This window comes from Monodon monoceros, unplaced genomic scaffold (assembly GCF_005190385.1).
Source record: "Monodon monoceros isolate NGI ecotype Baffin Bay Population unplaced genomic scaffold, NGI_Narwhal_1 Super_Scaffold_11, whole genome shotgun sequence".
NCBI classification, from domain to species: Eukaryota; Metazoa; Chordata; class Mammalia; order Artiodactyla; family Monodontidae; genus Monodon; species Monodon monoceros.
The window spans coordinates 86,756,443-86,776,007 of NW_021703767.1; the positions used below are offsets into that span (position 1 = coordinate 86,756,443).

A 19,565-nucleotide genomic window follows, 5' to 3' on the forward strand; every position below is an offset into this window, starting at 1 on the left:
GGCTGCCTAAAATCATAATAAGTTCACAGACACCCCAAAACACACCACCGGATGTGGTCCTGCCAACCAGAAAGACAAGATCCAACCTCATCCACCAGAACACAGGCACCAGTCCCCTCCACCAGGAAGCCTACACAACCCACTGAGACAACCTTACCCACTGGGGGCAGACAACAAAGACAATGGGAACTACAAACCTGCAGCCTGCAAAAAGGAGACCCCAAATGCAGTAAGTTAAGCAAAATAAGAAGACAGACAAATACACAGCAAATGAAGGAGCAAGGTAAAAACCCACCAGACCAAACAAATGAAGAGGAAATAGGCAGTCTACCTGAAAAAGAATTCAGAGTAATGATAGTAAAGATGATCGAAAATCTTGGAAATAGAATGGAGAAAATACAAGAATTGTTTAACAAGGACCTAGAAGAACTAAATAGCAAACAAACAATGATGAACAGCACAATAAGTGAAATTAAAAATTCTCTAGAAGGAATTAATAACAGAATAAGTGAGGCAGAAGAACGGATAAGTGACTTGGAAGACAAAATACTGGAAATAACTACCACGGAGCAGAATAAAGAAAACATAATGAAAAGAATTGAGGACAATAGGGAGGATGGGAGGGAGGGAGATGCAAGAGGGAAGAGATATGGGGACATATATATATGCATAACTGATTCACTTTGTTATAAAGCAGAAACGAACACACCATTGTAAAGCAATTATACTCCAATAAAGATGTTTAAAAAACAAAATTGAGGACAGACTCAGAGACCACTGGGACAACACTAAACACACCAACATTCGAATTATAGGGGTCCCAGAAGAATGAGAGAAGAAGAAAGGGACTGAAAAAATATTTGGAGAGATTATAGTTGAAAACTTCCCTAAAGTGAGAAAGGAAATGGTCAGTCAAGTCCAGGAAGCACAAAGAGTCCCATACAGGATAAATCAAAGGAGAAACACACAAAGACACATATTAATCAAACTATCAAAAATTAGGGGCTTCCCTGGTGGTGCAGTGGTTGAGAGTCCACCTGCCGATGCAGGGGACACGGGTTCATACCCCGGCCTGGGAGGATCCCACATGCCGCGGAGAGGCTGGGCCTGTGAGCCATGGCTGCTGAGCCTGTGCATCCAGAGCCTGTGCTCCGCAATGGGAGAGGCCACAATGGTGAGAGGCCTGCATACCGCAAAAAAAAAAAAAAAAAAAAAAATACAAAGAAAAAATATTAAAAGCACCAAGGGAAAAGCAACAAATAACATACAAGGGAATCCTCATAAGGTTAACAGCTGATTTCTCAGCAGAAACCCTGCAAGCCAGAAGGGTGTGGCAGGACATATTTAAAATGAAGAAAGGGAAAAACCTACAACCAAAATTACTCTACCCAGCAAGGATCTCATTCAGATTCGACAGAGAAATTAAAACCTTTACAGACAAGCAAAAGCTAAGAGAATTCAGCACCACCAAACCAGCTTTACAACAAATGCTAAAGGAACTTCTCTAGGCAGGAAACACAACAGAAGGAAAAGACCTACAAAAACAAACCCAAAACAATTAAGAAAATGGTAATAGGAATATACATACCGATAATTACCTTAAATGCAAATGGATTAAATGCTCCAACCAAAAGACATAGACTGGCTGAATGGATACAAAAAAAAGACCCGTATATATGCTGTCTACAAGAGACCCACTTCAGACTTAGGGACACATTACAGACTAAAAGTGAGAGGATGGAAAAAGATATTCCATACAAATGGAAATCAAAAGAAACCTGGAGTAGCAATTCTCATATCCAACAAAATAGACTTTAAAATAAAGAATGTTATAAGAGACAAAGAAGGACACTACATAGTGATCAAGGGACCAATCCATGAAGAAGATATAACAATTGTAAATATTTATGCACCCAACATAGGAGCACCTCAATACATAAGGCAAATGTTAACAGCCATAAAAGGGGAAATCGACAGTAACACAATAATAGTAGGAGACTTTAACACCCCACTTTCACCAATGGACAGATCATCCAAAATGAAAATAAATAAGGAAACACAAACTTTAAATGATATGTAAAACAACATGGACTTAGTTCATATTTATAGGACATTCCATCCAAAAACGAGAATACACTTTCATCTCAAGTGCTCATGGAACATTCTCTAGGATAGATCATATCATGGGTCACAAATAATGCCATGGTAAAATTAAGAAAATTGAAATCATATCAAGTATCTTTTCCAACCACAACGCTCTGAGACTAGATATCAATTACAGGAAAAAGTCTGTAAAAAATACAAACACGTGGAGGCTAAACAATACAGTACTTAATAACCAAGAGATCACTGAAGAAATCAAAAAATACCTAGAAACAAATGACAATGAATATAGGACGACACCAAACCTATGGGATTCAGCAAAAGCATTCTAAGAGGGAAATTTATAGCAGTACAATCCTACCTCAAGAAACAAGAAACATCTCAAATAAACAACCTAACCTTATACCTAAAGCAATTAGAGAAAGAAGACAAAAAAAACCCCAACGTTAGCAGAAGGAAAGAAATCATAAAGATCAGGTCAGAAAGAAATGAAAAAGAAATGAAGGAAACAATAGCAAAGATCAATAAAACTAAAAGCTGGTTCTTTGAGAAGATAAACAATATTAATAAACTATTAGCCAGACTCATCAAGAAAAAGAGGGAGAGGACTCAAATCAATAAACTTAGAAATGAAAAAGGAGAAGTTAAAACAGACACCACAGAAATACAAAGCATGCTAAGAGACTACTACCAGCAACTCTATGCCAATAAAATGGACAACCTGGAAGAAATGGACAAATTCTTAGAAAAGCACAACCTACCGAGACTGAACCAGGAAGAAATAGAAAATATAAACAGACCAATCACAAGCACTGAATTTGAGACTGTGATTAAAAATCTTCCAACAAACAAAAGCCCGGGACCAGTTGACTTCACAGGCGAATTCTATCAAACATTTAGAGAACAGCTCACACCTATCCTTCTCAAACTCTTCCAAAGTATAGCAGAGGGAGGAACACTCCCAAACTCATTCTACGAGGCCACCACCACCCTGATACCAAAACCAGACAAAGATGTCACAAAGAAAGAAAGCTACAGGCCAATAACACTGAGGAACATAGATGCAAAAATCCTCAACAAAATACTAGCAAACAGAATCCAACAGCACATTAAAAGGATCATACACCATGATCAAGTAGGGTTTATCCCAGGAATGCAAAGATTCTTCAGTATATGCAAATCAATCAATGTGATACACCATATTAACAAATTGAAGGAGAAAAATCACATAATCATCTCAATTGATGCAGAAATAGCTTTTGACAAAATTCAACACGTAGTTGAAATAAAATCCTCCAGAAAGTGGGCATAGAGGGAACTCACCTAATAAAGGCCATATATGACAAACCCACAGCCAACATCGTTCTCAGTGGTGAAAAACGGAAACCATTTCTGCTAAGATCAGGAACAAGACAAGGTTGCCCACTCTGCCGCTATTATTCAACATAGTTTTTGAAGTTTTAGCCACAGCAATCAGATAAGAAAAAGAAATAAAAGGAATCCAAATCAGAAAAGGAGAAGTAAAACTGTTACTGTTTGTAGATGACATGGTACTATACATAGAGAATCCTAAAGATGCTACCAGAAAACTACTACAGCTAATCAATGAATCTGGTAAAGTAGCTGGATACAAAATTAACACACAGAACTTTCTTGCATTCCTATACACTAATGATAAAAAATCTGCAAGAGAAAATAAGGAAACACTCCCATTTACCATTGCAACAAAAAGAATAAAATACCTAGGAATAAACCTACCTAGGGAGACAAAAGACCTGTATGCAGAAAACTATAAGACATTGATGAAAGAAATTAAAGATGATACAAACAGGTGGAGAGTTATACCATGTTCTTGGAAGAATCAACATTGTGAAAATGACTGTACTACCCAAAGCAATCTATAGATTCATTACAATCCCTATCAAACTAGCGATGGCATTTTTCACAGAACTAAAACAAAAAGTTTCACAATTTGTATGGAAACACAAAAGACCCCAAATATCCAAAGCAATCTTGAAAAAGAAAAATGGAGCTGGAGGAATCAGGCTCCCTGACTTCAGACTATACTACAAAGCTACAGTAATCAAGACAGTATGGTACTGGCACAAAAACAGAAATATAGATCAATGGAACAGGATAGAAAGCCCAGAGATAAACCCACACACATATGGTCAACTTATTTTTGATAAAAGAGGCAAGAATATACAATGGAGAAAAGACAGCCTTTTCAGTAAGTGGTGCTGGGAAAACTGGACAGCTACACGTAAAAGAATGAAACTCGAACACTTCCTAACACCATACACAAAAATAAACTCAAAATGGATTAAAGACCTAAATGTAAGGCCACACACTACAAAACTCTTAGAGGAATACACAGGCAGAGCACTCTATGACATAAATCACAGCAAGCTCCTTTTTGACCCACCTCCTAGAGAAATGGAAATAAAAATAAACTAATGGGACCTAATGAAACAAAAGCTTTTGCACAGCAAAGGAAACCATAAACAAGACAAAAAGACAACCCTCAGGATGGGAGAAATATTTGCAAACGAAGCAACGGACAAAGGATTAATCTCCAAAAGATACAAGCAGCTCATGCAGCTCAATATCAAAAAAACAAACAACCCAATCCAAAAATGGGCAGAAGACCTAAATAGACATTTCTCCAAAGAAGATATACAGATTGCCAACAAACACATGAAAGAATGCTCAACATCATTAATCATTAGAGAAATGCAAATCAAAACTACAATGAGATATCATCTCATACCAGTCAGAATGGCCATCATCAAAAAATCTACAAACAATAAATGCTGGAGAGGGTGTGGAGAAAAAGGAACCCTCTTGCATTGTTGGTGGGAATGTAAATTGATACAGCCACTATGGAGAACAGTATGGAGGTTCCTTAGAAAACTAAAAATAGAACTACCATATGACCCAGCAATCCCACCACTGGGCATATACCCAGAGAAAACCATAATTCAAAAAGAGTCATGGGGGCTTCCCTGGTGGCACAGTGGTTAAGAATCCACCTGCCAATGCAGGGGACACGGGTTTGAGCCCTGGTCCGGAAATATCCCACATGCCATGGAGCAACTAAGCCCATGTGCCACAACTACTCAGCCTGAGCTCTAGAGCCCGCGAGCCACAACTGTTGAAGCCCGCATGCCTAGAGCCTGTGCTCTGCAACAAGAGAAGCCACCGCAAGCCCACGCACCGCAACGAAGAGTAACCCCTGCTCACCGCAGATAGAGAAAGCCCAAGCACAGCAACGAAGACCCAATGCAGCCAAAAATAAATAAATAAAATAAATTTATTTAAAAAAAAAAAAAAAAGAGTCATGTACCGCAATGTTCATTGCAGCTCTATTTACAATAGCCAGGACATGCAAGCAACCTAAGTGTCCATCAACAGATGAACGGATAAAGAATATGTGGCACATATGTACAGTGGAATATTCCCCAGCCATAAAAAGAAACGAAATTGAGTTCTTTGTAGTGAGGTGGATGGACCTAGAGACTGTCACACAGAGTGAAGTAAGTCTTTGTAGTGAGGTGGATGGACCTAGAGACTGTCACACAGAGTGAAGTAAGTCAGAAAGAGAAAAATACTGTATGCTAACACATATATATGTAATCTAAGAAATATATAAATAAAAAATGGTTCTGAAGAACTTAGGGGCAGGACAGGAATAAAGACTCAGACGTAGAGAATGGACTTGAGGACACAGCAAGGGGGAAGGGTAAGCTGGGATGAAATGAGAGAGTGGCATGGACATATATACACTACCAAATGTAAAATAGATAGCTAGTGGGAAGCAGCCACATAGCACAGGGAGATCAGCTCGGTTCTTTGTGTCCACCTAGAGGGGTGGGATAGGGAGAGTAGGAGGGAGACAAAAGAGGGAGGAGATATGGGGATATATGTATACATATAGCTGATTTACTTTGTAATGCAGCATAAACTAACACACCACTGTAAAGCAATTATACTCCAATAAAGACGTAAAAAAAAAAAGATAATTGGACAGTTAAATATGGTGCCCATATGTAACCTAAACAGAAGAGCACTCTAGAGCTATGTGTTTAGGAGAACTTAAATTTGAAAAATAAAATCAGCATTGTTGCAGAACTGCAATATTTGCTCAAACCATAAAAAAAAAAAGAAAATTCACTCTGACAATTTTTCTGTGATAATTGGAATATTTACTCAATTTTTAACATATTTACTGGAATTATTAAATTTAATCACCTTAGTCTTTGTTTTATTTGTACCACTTTGACTGTTGCTCTTTTTAAATATATTTTTTATCTTCTTTTCTGTCAAAAAAAATATATATATATATATTTATATATATATATGTCAGGCAGAAACACTATATTTTTGTTAATCCCTAAGGATTATAGTTCTTTTTTAAAATTATTCCAGACCCACAATTTATATCTCAATATGCAACATAATTCACATACATTTTTAAAAAGGAGAAACTTTAGCATACGAACATCTTAGAAAGAATTCTAACATGGTCCAATAATTTTATAGCTAAAGTTTCTGGGCAAAAGGTATAGTTATCATTTTCTGTCCAAATTTTTAATAGTCATTTTAAATGGAACATCATTTCAGAATAGTATGAAATTACATTGTGAAATCAGGACAGTCGTTGAACATTACGTGCCTATTACATCCCAAGCATTATGTATGTCTTTACACTTAAGGAATGGATAGTAAACAATCTTGGAGTAAAATATGGGGCAGAACCTGCTTTAAGTTGTACCAAGTCAATCAAATAGAAATTTGAAGAGCCTTGTATTAAGATGAGAGGCTTTTATACTCGGCATTTTCTTCCAATGAAAAAATAAATCCAGTGTGCCACCATCTTGACAACTCTTTAAATATATAAAGAATATAGTTCTTATATAACTTAACACAAAGTAAACAATATAGCAATTATCTCTTCCAAAGGTCAGTCAAATGCAGGGTTTTTTCTCTCTGACCCTAAAAGAACATATCAATCTTCTACCTCATAGAAGTTCTAAATTGTAATTTTGTTCTTAAGTATTTCAATTTTTTTTTTTTACTTTCTGCTTGTTTCTACATTAAGATTAACTTTTGTCATCCAGTGATGATGACTTCAAGCTGATCAAATAAGGATGTTTTCCGTTTTTTTGCCATTAACATCCTAAATTATCTTTTATTCTTCTGTAATCTAGGTAGACAGTTAATTCCTCGACCCTCTTAAACTGTGTCCCTAAATGGTAGGTAGACCAAGATTGCTAATACCCTTGATTTTTAAATGGCAAATATATATTTACACAGATGCATGTAAAAAATGCTCTGACAGTAACTAGAAAATAGATATTTTTAAGATATTGCTTATGTTATAGGAGAAGTAATTACTATAAAACTTGCAATAATAACTTCTTGTCCTATAATCTCCAAAAAATATAATATATGTCAAAGTACAGGAAAGACTCTTCTGAAAAGCAAGAAGAATAGGGGGTCCTTGGTTTACATTTATCGATCTACATAATCTAAAAATAATTTATCCATAATCTTGAGCTATTAAGTGGACAGTTACTATAGAAACATTTTTCAAGATTTAAAAAATAAGAGTATCACTCCTTGGTATGGGACCTGTATACCTATCAAAGAGACCCCTATATATAAGGAAAAAGATACCCTTAACAAAGTTCACAGTGCCATCACAGCCACCTAATTAAATATCTTAACTGCAGAATTAGTGTAATTTTTCCAAATACATTTTTATAAAACCCAAATAGCCATGAACCCAATGGCATGCCACTTTAGAGAACTTAGAAATTTGGGAAGTAGCTTTAATTATGTATTCCAATAAAAAGGCAAAAGTTGGTTGAATTATTTAAGTCCAGTTTATCTATTTGACATCACTGGCAAAATCCTTCCTAAAGGAGTTTGCTTTGTAAGCATTGTATTAAAGAATTCCATGTTTTCTGGAATGCCAGAGTAGCTTACAAATCAGAACAGAGATCCCATCAGCTCCTTGCAGCACATTCTGTGACTGCCCCAGTCAGGGCTGTCCATGACTGTCCTCTCTGACCACTCCTTGTAGATTTATTCCTTTAGAGAAAGTCACTGAAAATCTGAGGCTCATTATACAGTAGTGGTGTTAATAGCACTGTACTTGCCATTAAAGTATCAAATCCGTGCTTCATAATAGGTGCTACCTTATCCTAACCGTTCTAAGCAGCCCCACCTCCTAGGGCCCCAGTAATCTAGTATTCATAAACATCTTCAGTGCCCTGTGGGAGCCTTCCAGTCCAATAGGTTGTGATCTTCAATCATGTGTCCTTGAGAGAGATAGAAACAAATACTTATATAACACATTACATCTTCTATCTTTAGGAAATTCCACCCAGTGGAATGGTTATCAAAAAAAAAAAAAAAAAAGTTTTTGAGATTGCCAACTATTTAAATTATGCCTCAGACTACCCAAACTGGCAAATAATTGGTAGCTAAACGAAAACTAATCAAAGCCACATCAACAGGGTCAGCACATTGCTTCCAAGTTCACATAAAGTCTAGAGAGAAATGGTGAAGAGCACAGGCTTGGGGGTGATGGGACTGTGTTTGAATCCTCTATGGACACTGACCTACCAGCTATATTATTTTCCTATTGCTGCTGTAACAAATTGCCACAAATTCAGTGGCTTAAAACAACATAAATTTATTATCCTACAATTCTGGAACTCAGCTGTCCTAAAAATCAAGGTGTCAGGAGGGCTGCATTCCTTCTGGAGGCTCTAAAGGAGAATTCATTTCCTTGCCTTCTCCATGGTACCTAGAATTCCTTGGTTTGTGGCCCCATATTCTATCTCCAAAGCCAACAGCATAGCATCTTCAAGTCACTCTCTTTCCTTATCTCCTCTCTCTCTCTCACTCTCTCTCTCTGTCTCTCTCACACAAGTGTACACACACAATTTCACTTCCACTATAACAGATGATGATTTTAATTTAAACACAAATTCTGGGACACAAACCTTCATGTGCCTAAGAGAATCTTTAAAATCAGATTAAGAAAATCAGTAGAGCAGACACCCCCTTCCGTGCTAAGCTATGCTATCTTCGAACCCCATATGAAACAGTGAGACCCTTTGTTTTTATCTTAACTAAAGTGCACACCACATGCACGCACACACACGCACACTCACACACTAAAATGAGATTTGTCTTCCTTCACAAAGTGAAAGGCTGAACACATCCTTCTATGCTTTTGAAATTGTGTTCCCCAGGGACTCTCTCAGCTTCGAGCTTGCCATTCAACCTCCAAGGCACCCCCTTCATCAACTATAACAAATAGGGCCTTTTGTCTGTGCCCAGCAGTTGTTTCACATTTGCTGGGAAAAGAACAAAGGAACGGAGAGCTCAGAACAAACTCAGGAAGTGCTGAGGACAGTTTGGAGCGGAAAAAAACGTTACTGAGCCAAGTTTGAATTCGCAATTCAGTCTTTGAGCAATTCATTTATTCTGAACGGTAAGAAAGATATAGAATTAAATTAATACTCATCAGTTATTATTCTGTAACAAATGTACTTCCTATATGCAAGCAGACGAGTCCTATGGAATTTGTTTCTAAAAGAAGTGTAGGAGCAAGTGACTAATTCTTAATTGTTTGCGCAATTAGTAAAAAGACATATATGGCATTCCAGAGACTGTTATCCACTTCCTTCCTTCTGTTATAAGGAAATCACGGTGGGCCTATAGAACCCCTGCCAACACAACCGTGGCCTGGAAATTTCCATTTAAACATTCAAAGGATATGAAATGTGTGGCATCCTAGCCTACCTTGGCTGCTTGCTGCGCTTACATTTTAGACATCAAGCCAGGCAGCTGAGCTCTGAAAGCTACTCTTCTCCCCCCCACATTCAAGTACTTGCCGGCCACAAAATACTCCTCGTAGCTCAGAGCATCTTGCATTGGAAAGTGGTTCCTGTCTCCTCAGGAAGACTGGGACAAGATAAGCTCAGATGAGATGACACTTTCAGGCCTTTTTATGAAAAATTTACTTCATAGCATCTTCTGTAGAACCAATATCTTGTCTCATCCTCCATTTTATTCCCGGTGGTGTTTCCTCTTTCTGTCGGTGTATGGATCTGATTCTTGCCTGAAACAGAGAGGAGTGGGGAAAATAGGAGAGCAAGAAAAAGGAAATGGAAAGAAAAGCATCACAAATTGGCCACCAAAGAATGGAAATAACATTTACTGAATACCTACAGTATGCCTGGCACTTTACACATTTGACTTACAGATTAGATAATTTAATCTTCATGTCATACCTAAAGCACAGACTTAATTCTGCGTTTTTCAGATGAGGACACTGAAACTCAGAGAGGTCAAGAAGCTTACTCCAAGTCACACAGCTAAGCGGTGGTAGAGCCAGGTCTTTCCACTTCACCATTATATCATCCAACTGTTGTAATTTGTAACTGAAATCAGAAAGCAAGATTACTGAGAGTAAAGATTCTATCCTAAGAATCCCGTAGGATGGTTAGCTCATGAGGAGCTCAACGATCAGTACTAAAGAAATCCTGGTTGTGAAATTAATTAAGCCCTGGCCCTGCCTTGAATGCAAGTGGGAAATAGATGGAAGAGTGTTGAGATGTCAACAAAAATCCATTTCCTACCAAGAGACAAGCCGGGAGATCAAAGAGGAGAAGGAGAGGTGCGAAGGTTGTAGACGGTGCTGGGAAGGGTTTGCACAAGGAGTGTGCCTGTCACTTGAGTGGCTTTCCTAAGCTAGCCGGGTGAAGAGACCCTAGGTCAGGAAGCCATCAGGCCAGTTCAGAAGCCAGCCCCCCAGGTGCCAGGGCTGAAAGAGGGGTAGGGCTGGAGGGACTTTTTCTAATAGGAATTTTCCATTTCTCACAATGAGCTAGTCAAACACTTGCACTTACGAGAAAGAAGAATGAAGGGTTACAGAGCTTGCCTTTTTAATTCTCATTTGCCTAGTTTGCATTTGAACAAATTATTATTTCTGCCTTCATTAGAGTATTTAACACAGTGTAATCAACCTGCTGGGAAGTAAAAGTGTAACCATTTTATGGTTTGTTACACTGAAATTTAAATTTGCATATTAAGCACCAAAGGCATTAACATGTGTACCCTATTCATTAACTATGGATTATAAAATACCTCTCTAGTGTGAGCCCAAACAGCAAGCCGTTTTCTGATTGAACTGCTTAATTAAATAAAAGATTATTAACAGCATTCCTTTATACCCTGGATACTTTAGTAGTTTGAAATTAAAGCACAGAGACATTCAGAAACTACCAAATCTTCCTCATCACTGTTTTGCAAGCATCTCTCTGAATATGATAGATTGACTCTGCTCTGGAAAAACTGCACTCTGAAATAAGCCTCTTTATAAAGCAAAGCCATAAAGTAAATAGTACCTGAACTCAGATTCAATTTTATCATTTTAATTCCGTCCAAACCTTCATCACTGGTGAGGCTGGTCTAAGTCCTGCAGATTTCTACCGTGACAAATAAAGGAGGACATGCAGCAAGCTTCCCAGTCTAAATACAAACTATTTTTATAAATCAGTGGTGAGCTAATTTAATTTGGTTCTTCTAGCCTACACTACAAACACAAAATCCTTCTGCACCCAACTGAAACCTATTTTTAAAAAATAATTTCAGAGCAGTGAGTGAGCTTCTCTTAACCTCTTCCATCTTTGATAGTATTGACCACAGGTTTAGATCTCCTTGACCTGAGTGAACCCGTCTCTCAAACCCAAACCAAAGCCAAGAAGTTGGAGGCCTCATCAAAAACCTCATCCCTCAAGAAAAAGGCTGATGGGCCTGACCTCATCAGTGCGGATGCTGAGCAGAGAGGCCAGGCTCTCCGAAACCCAGAGACGGCATCCCTAGACTTAGGTAAGGCAATAGCTCGTGTCTGCTGCTGTTCACTTGTGCTTAATACAACAAGGAAGTTCTACAAATGACATTAAAACCATGGACAAAGCAGTAGAAAAGATTAATTCTATGTAGGAAACTGGACAGGACACACTTCTTTGTGCTTAGATTAAATAGCAGTTGGGGAGCTCAACTTTGCAGAACTGGTGTGGATTTATACATTTATTTGTACAACCCATGTGTATTGAGTTTCTGATAGATGACAGGTACCACACTAGGCACTGGAGTTACAGTAAAAATAAGACACGAATCTTGCTCTCTAGGAGAATTCAGTCTAGAGGGGAAGAGAGTCTAGAAAGAGAAAACTCTAACCCAAGGTCCGGGAACAGCCAGAAGGAACAGTAACATGTAACATGTGTGGGGATACGTCCAATACAATAATAACAGCGGCCATTCACTGATGACTTACAATGTCCAGAACTGTGCTACGTGATTTACATATATTAGCCTGTTAATTCATCACAACTCTTTGAAATGAATGAGGAACCAAATTTTCAAATTTAAATAACTTGCCCAAGATCCCAGTTAGTATGAGGAAGAGCTGGAATTTGAGCCAAGCTCTAATTAACTTCAAAGCCTGTACTTCTCTCCACTGTACATCTTCCCCGAGAAAGGAGACCTTAACCTCAGATCATGGAACCAGTCAATTAAGCTCCCCTTTCTTAAGAGAAAGAAAGGTAACAGTTATTTCAGAAAGCCAAGGGAAACATGGATGGGTAAGTATCCACAAAATGAGCATATTAGTAACTTATCCATAAAGTTACAAAGGTTAAAGAGGATATACATATATGTAAAATCGCTTAGCACTGTGATATATATACATGTTAGATGGCCATGAATTAATTTATTCAGTTGTTCAGTAAACATTTCTCTAAATATCTGTTGTGTTCCGTACTATGTGCTGGAAATACAAAGATAAATAATATAAGCTTTCTGCCCCTTAGTAAGTTTACAGTCTAGTGGAGAGATAGAAAAATGATTAAAATAATTATAATAAAATATGTACTATGTGCTGCAATAAAGAAAAGCCCAGGTTAAGCCCCTCACCCAGCCAGGAGGTTATAGAAGGTGCCTTATAGGAGGTACTATATGAGCAGTCTTGAAGGTTGAGTAAGAATTTGCCAGATGAAAAATATGGGTCAAAGAGAGGCGGGAAGGAAGGGGCAGGGCATTCCTGATGCAGAAGAGAAAGGGAGTCACACACAAGTAGACAAACACAGAAAGATGCCTTTTCAAGCAAATACAAGCACTGCTACAGTATTCAAGAACGGTAGAGTACTGAGAAATAAATCTGAGCATCACCAGGGGTCAGATAATGGGAGTTCTTGGATGCCAGGTTGTTAAGTTTGTGGGGAGGGCAGGGTTGAAGGGTTTTTACTCAGAGGAGTGACATCAACAGGTTCTATTTTAGAAAAATTTTTCTCTTTTGGATGTGTGGAGAAAGGAATGGAGGCAGGGAGACAATACATAAGAGAGTGACAGAGGGGATAGTGAGAGGCAGACGGGTTCAAAAATAAATAAATAAAAACAAGACTTGTGGACTGGGTAGATATATGCATGCCAGCAAGGAAGAGATATAGAATGTGCCAAACTCTGTGATGAGGGTACAAGAGGAGAAGGCGGGGGGTGGGGGGGGGGGGGGGGGATGTCAAGGTGGAAATTGTCAAGTTCAGTTTTGAACCTGTTATATATGAGGAAACTGTGGAGCTTCTCTGTAGAGATGTCCAATGGACTGTTAAATGTGTAAATCTAGAACTCAGGAAAGAGAACCAAGCAGGAAATAGAGATTTGAAAGTCAGAAACCTATGAATAGCCATCACAGTCACGGGTGTAGATGAGCTCACCAAGGATAGATCATAGAGAAAGAGAAGAGAACCAGCACGCTGCTCAAACTGGTTGCACACACAGGATCTGCGCTCCTCTGCCACGTCACTTTTTGAGGCCTGCCTCTCTGGAGGAAAATTTTATAATTATTTCCTCATCATCCGTGTGCTCTAGGTTTATTCCATTTCAATAAGTGAAATTTATACATATGCATAAGGGTATATTGTTAAATACATTACAATATAATATAATAAACACATAAATGATACTTTCATTCCTCTGCTTTTGAGAAAATGCCTTGTGAAGAAGTCAAAAAATTCTTAGTTTAGGGGGCTTCCCTGGTGGCGCAGTGGTTGAGAGTCTGCCTGCCGAGGCAGGGGACACGGGTTCGTGCCCCGGTCCAGGAGGATCCCACATGCCACGGAGCGGCTGGGCCCGTGAGCCATGGCCGCTGAGCCTGTGCATCCGGAGCCTGTGCTCCGCGATGGGAGAGGCCACAACAGTGAGAGGCCCGCGTACCGAAAAAAAAAAAAAAAAAAATTCTTAGCTTAAACGACTTTAGAGGACACTGACTGCAAACCTACCTTTTTATAAACGAAAAAACTGGCCTCTAAGGTTGTCTAAGTGGATTGTTCACAGTCACACACCTATTCATGAGAGGGAACCAGCCAGGTTCTTTGTAAGAATTCAGCCACAGGGAGACAATGGTCCTAGCATACACTAACTTTCTCCATTGCCTCCTTCCTCTCTATCCCCATTATAAATTCCCTTCTTTGGTGAAAAATTAGGTAGTCTATAACAAAACCTGTAAAAAGTGTCCCAGTTTCTTCCCACCTCCTTTTAATAACAAGGCTCATCTCTTTAAACAGAATTTCTTTCCCGAAATGTGCCAGAAATGCCTCAAAGCCACCTCTTAGCTGGAGGCCCATAGGATAGTACTGCATATGCTCATTCTTTACCAGATCCCATGGGCTCATACACAAAATTCAGAATGCACACAGCTCTTGAAATAAATTCAGGTAAAAAAATATACTTGATTGTTTAACTGTAAAAGCAATCCCATTTCTCTTAATAGGTCTCATATTTATTTAGCTATACATGTTTTAATTAATTTTCTTGCAGCCTTTGGTCTTGGGGTAGAAGAACATCAGTTAATTAAAGTTCACTTGTATAAGACTTCTCAGTCTTAATCTCTCTTCTTCTCTCTGCACCTCGTATTCTCCCCCGTCCCCCTCACCCCCTTCTTGTCTCCTTAGTAGACATTCAAACACAACTGGAAAAATGGGATGATGTTAAGTTTCATGGAGATCGAAATAGCAAGGGACATCCCATGGCAGAGAGAAAATCAAGCTCATCTAGAACTGGATCAAAAGAACTTTTATGGTAAGATATTTTAATATCAGAAAATAGCCATAAAAAAAATGAAACTTTGCCATTTGCAGCAACATGGGTGGACTTGGAGGGCATTCTGCTAAGTAAGATAAATTAGACAGAGAAAGACAAATACTGTATGATATCACATGTGTGGAATCTAAAAAATATAACAAACTAGTGGATATAACAAAAAAAGAAGCAGACCTGCAGATACAGAGAATAAACTAGTAGTTATCAGTTGAGGGGGCAGTATAGGGATGGGGGAGTGGGAAGTATAAACTATTGGGTGTAAGATAGGCTACAAGGATGTTTTGTACTACACGGGGAATAGCCAGTATTTTGTAATAACTGTAAATGGAGTGTAACCTTTAAAAATTGTATAAAGTTTTTTTTAATTTTAAAAATAAATTAAAATATTTTTTTAAAAAACTGAAAAAAGAAAATAGCCATTTATGTGTCATATACTTGTCTACTGAAATAGCCAAAGAATTAAGTCAATCCAGATACTTGCTGCCATTTATAACCTCCTATTAATGTTAATAATTGTGGCTTCTAAAACTAAATTATTTCATCTTAATTGTCAAAAATTCAGCCAATAAGGATTTTGGTAGATTCATAATTTAATATTCAATATTTGCCTAATATTTGTTGATAATTTTCTGAACATGTAACTGAGCCAATCAAATTACGTGCATGTGTAATTTTACATATGTGTATATTCAATGTACAACATGAATAATAGTTAAATTAAATGTTTTTGGCTACACAGGTAACCTTTCTGACTTTCTTAATCACCACTGTCGGATAATGCACTAATTAAGTATATTCCATGGATGCCCATGAGAAAAACTAGCCACTTGAATTTTACCATGTTTTTTTTTTTGCGGTACGCGGGCCTCGCACTGTTGTGGCCTCTCCCGTTGCGGAGCACAGGCTCCGGATGCGCAGGCTCAGCGGCCATGGCTCACAGGCCTAGCCGCTCTGTGGCATGAGGGATCTTCCCGGACCGGGGCACGAACCCGTGTCCCCTGCATCGGCAGGCGGACTCTCAACCACTGCGCCACCAGGGAGGCCCTTACCATGTTTTTAAAGCTTCCTAAAGGACGGCATGTTTCAGACTCCGGTCGCCCGTCACACATCTCCATTTATTATGACATTTCAAATTCTATATAAAGATCAAATCTCACTAAGACACTTTGTGAGAAGATCCCCTCCCCACCCAAAAATTACTTTTTTAATGAAGCAGAACTCTGTAACAAAAATGGTTTTGCGTTTATTTACTCTTTGCATGTAACTGACCTGAATTCTAAAACAGTCAGAGAGAATAACACCTAACACATTGCAGCCACTTAAATTCCAAACGTGGTCATTATAATGGAAATATATGTTATCTTTTTCATCAAATGTCTGTTGAGAGCTTTGTTACCATGGTTCTCAACGATCCAAATTAACCAGATTTCTTGACTGGGTTTCTAGGTGAATTCGCTTCTCGATTTACATTAATTTCCTCCATGTGTCCCTTGTAGGTCCTCAGAGCACAGATCTCAGCCAGAACTGAGTGGTGGGAAAAGCGCCCTGAACTCTGAGTCGGCTGCGGAGCTGGAATTGGTGCCTCCAACACAGGTAACAAAACCAATTCCTCAGTGCACCTATCTTTACTAATAGATAATTTATGTCATAAATATTTAAAATTTCACCAGAAAAATCTGAAGTATTTTTTCCGTATTTTCTATTTCATATGCTTTCTCACTCAGTATCTATCTCAATGCTTAAAATAACTGATGAAAGATAGATAGATAGATTTGGCTGGAAAATGTGTCAATGAACTCACCATGTACTTAGCACTTTTTCCTTGTTCTACCACTTACTGTTACATTATTTTCCAATACAAAATCTGTTCTACTCCAGTATTAGCACAATTTATGTAACAGGCACAAACAAGAGGAAATTACATCTTGAGCAGTCATTCACAACTTTGCCCTACAGACCAAGATACTCACACATCAGCATCCTGACTGTCACATTAAAATAAATTTGTTGCTAAGGAATAAATAATTATAGTATTAGCAATCATGATAATACTAAGAACTACCATTTGTGAGTACCCTCTAAGTATTAGGGACCTTGTGCTTTTCATATATTATATCTAATACTCAAGTAATCCTGTGAATTTTTATTGGACTCACTTTAAAGGTCTTTGAAGAGTCTTGGTAAAGTCAAAATCCTTTTACAGGGGCACCCAACTAATCACCAGTGGAAGTAGGGCATGTACCAGACCTGTCTGTCTGCTACTTGACCCTCGACTTCAGTGTAACTGGTTTGCCTGTGACTAGTGACCTTGGCTGGGCCAAGAAGGGCCATCAGCCTCAGTGTTTTCATTTGCTCAAACACTTTGCAAGGGTACAGCCTTGATCTCTTAAGAAATGTGTCCACGTTCACGCATCTACAATCCAGTTGGAAATAAGTGGGATGAAATGAGCAAGAGAGATTTTCTTGAGTTTACTAGATAAGGTATTGAAACTAAGAGGGAAGATATATTGTCTGAAGTGAGTAAAGGGATAAGTATGATAATAGCAAATATTATTGAGTGCTATGAGAAGGCCTTCTAATACATATTAATTAGCTCACTTGATCCTGACCAATGACTCTATGAGTTAAGTGTATTTTTTAACCCCATTTTATAGAGGGGGAAACTAAGGCACAGTGAGAGTAAGGAAAATTGTCGACGCACTCACAACCAGTAAGCGGCAGAGGGCAGGAGGACACAGCTAGGAAATGGAAGGCATCTGGAAACCTAGGCCATTAACAGCACCTCCACGTGCACCTCACCCTCCACAAGAGAGAGGCGGGCATTACTGCTCCCAGAACTCAGTCGGAAAACAAGTCAGCTAACTTCCAGAACAAATAACCCTGGGAAGCTTAATGAATTGTAAATGTAGCGTGAAAATGTATTTTCTTCATCTTTGTTCATTCTGAATGTATCTTTTTAAAAAGCAAGTTGATAACATTTATTAGAGAAACGTTTCTTGATAAGTGCATTAGAGATTTAGACCCAGCTAAATAATTGGTACTGTTTCGTAAACTGGAATCCTTGGAACAATTTTTTTTAATTTGTTTATTTATTTATTTATGGCTGTGTTGGGTCTTCGTTACTGCACTCAGGCTCTTCTCTAGTTGCGGCAAGGGGGGGCTGCTCTTTGTTGCGGTGCACGGGCTTCTCATTGCGGTGGCTTCTCTTGTTGCGGAGCATGGGCTCTAGGCGCCCGGGCTTCAGTAGTTGTGGTTCGCGGGCTCTAGAGCGCAGGCTCAGTAGTTGTGGCGCATGGGCTTAGTTGCTCCGCGGCACGTGGGATCTTCCCGGACCAGGGCTCGAACCCGTGTCCCCTGCATTGGCAGGCGGATTCTTAACCTCTCTGCCGCCAGGGAAGTCGCTGGAACAATTTAATATAGCAGGAGAACACTAGTCTCTGGAGCAGGGTAAGATATGGCACAGGTGGGCTCTTCCACACGGAGGTGGAGGGAAGGAGGATCAGCTGGGGTCCTCGGTTGCCGTGGAGACCCACAATGCATTTATCTTATTATTCCAATGACTGCTACTCTCCCGCTGGTTGTCTGATTTCATCCCACCATATTGTCCTTCCACTTACCCACCGGTGTGCCTTTAAGAAAACACAATGTGCTTTGGAAAATTTGTATGAGATACCCAACATTGTCCTCCAAAATATAATGTAAAATGCCCTGAGATAGTTCTGTCTAGATAAATCATAGTGAATTATTTTAGAAGGTTACCAATTATTTGTAAAGCATTCATCCCTTAAATTGTTTTCTTAAAAAACACTGCATGTTTACTTAACAAGATTTGCCTAAACTAAGGAAATTTGTAATCTCCTAGTTTTAATTCCAGCCTATGGTTAAATAGGAAAATTTCATGAATTTGGGATTTAATCATCTAGAATATTAAGTCACTCAAGTGGAACAGCAAGAGAATAGACTCATCTACTTGTAATAAAAGACAGAAAGGTGTTTTTACTGTTAGAAGCATACTGCTCTTAAATATATGATCTCTTTATATAAATAAGATGATGAAATGGTATAAAAATTCGACTTAAACTGACTTGCAAACTATTCAAGTAAACAATTTCAGCTTACCAAAAGTTATTATTGCTCCAGTCACTCAGATGGTTCATAGGAAAATCAAGGAAATATCTTCTTCTCCCTCAAGCCAACATAAATTATCTTAGTTCAACAGGTGAGGAGCTATTTACAAGCTTTGCTCAAAAATCATATTTCAGAATCACAAAGAGAATGAAAGC

The 19,565-nt window shown here is 38.6% G+C and overlaps 1 protein-coding gene across 3 annotated transcripts in view; it reads left to right on the forward strand.

The window, feature by feature from the left end:
- Positions 1 to 19,565, forward strand: part of PEX5L (peroxisomal biogenesis factor 5 like) — a 173,196-nt gene that overhangs the window by 81,682 nt on the left and 71,949 nt on the right. For 2 of the 3 annotated variants that reach the window (XM_029215455.1, XM_029215454.1), the window contains 3 exons: positions 11,821 to 12,015; positions 15,138 to 15,261; positions 16,779 to 16,875. In XM_029215455.1, the coding sequence (XP_029071288.1) occupies positions 11,821 to 12,015; positions 15,138 to 15,261; positions 16,779 to 16,875 (416 nt within the window). Of the gene's footprint in view, positions 1 to 11,820; positions 12,016 to 15,134; positions 15,262 to 16,778; positions 16,876 to 19,565 lie in introns of all 3 variants that reach the window. The other variant, XM_029215456.1, reaches the window with a different exon arrangement.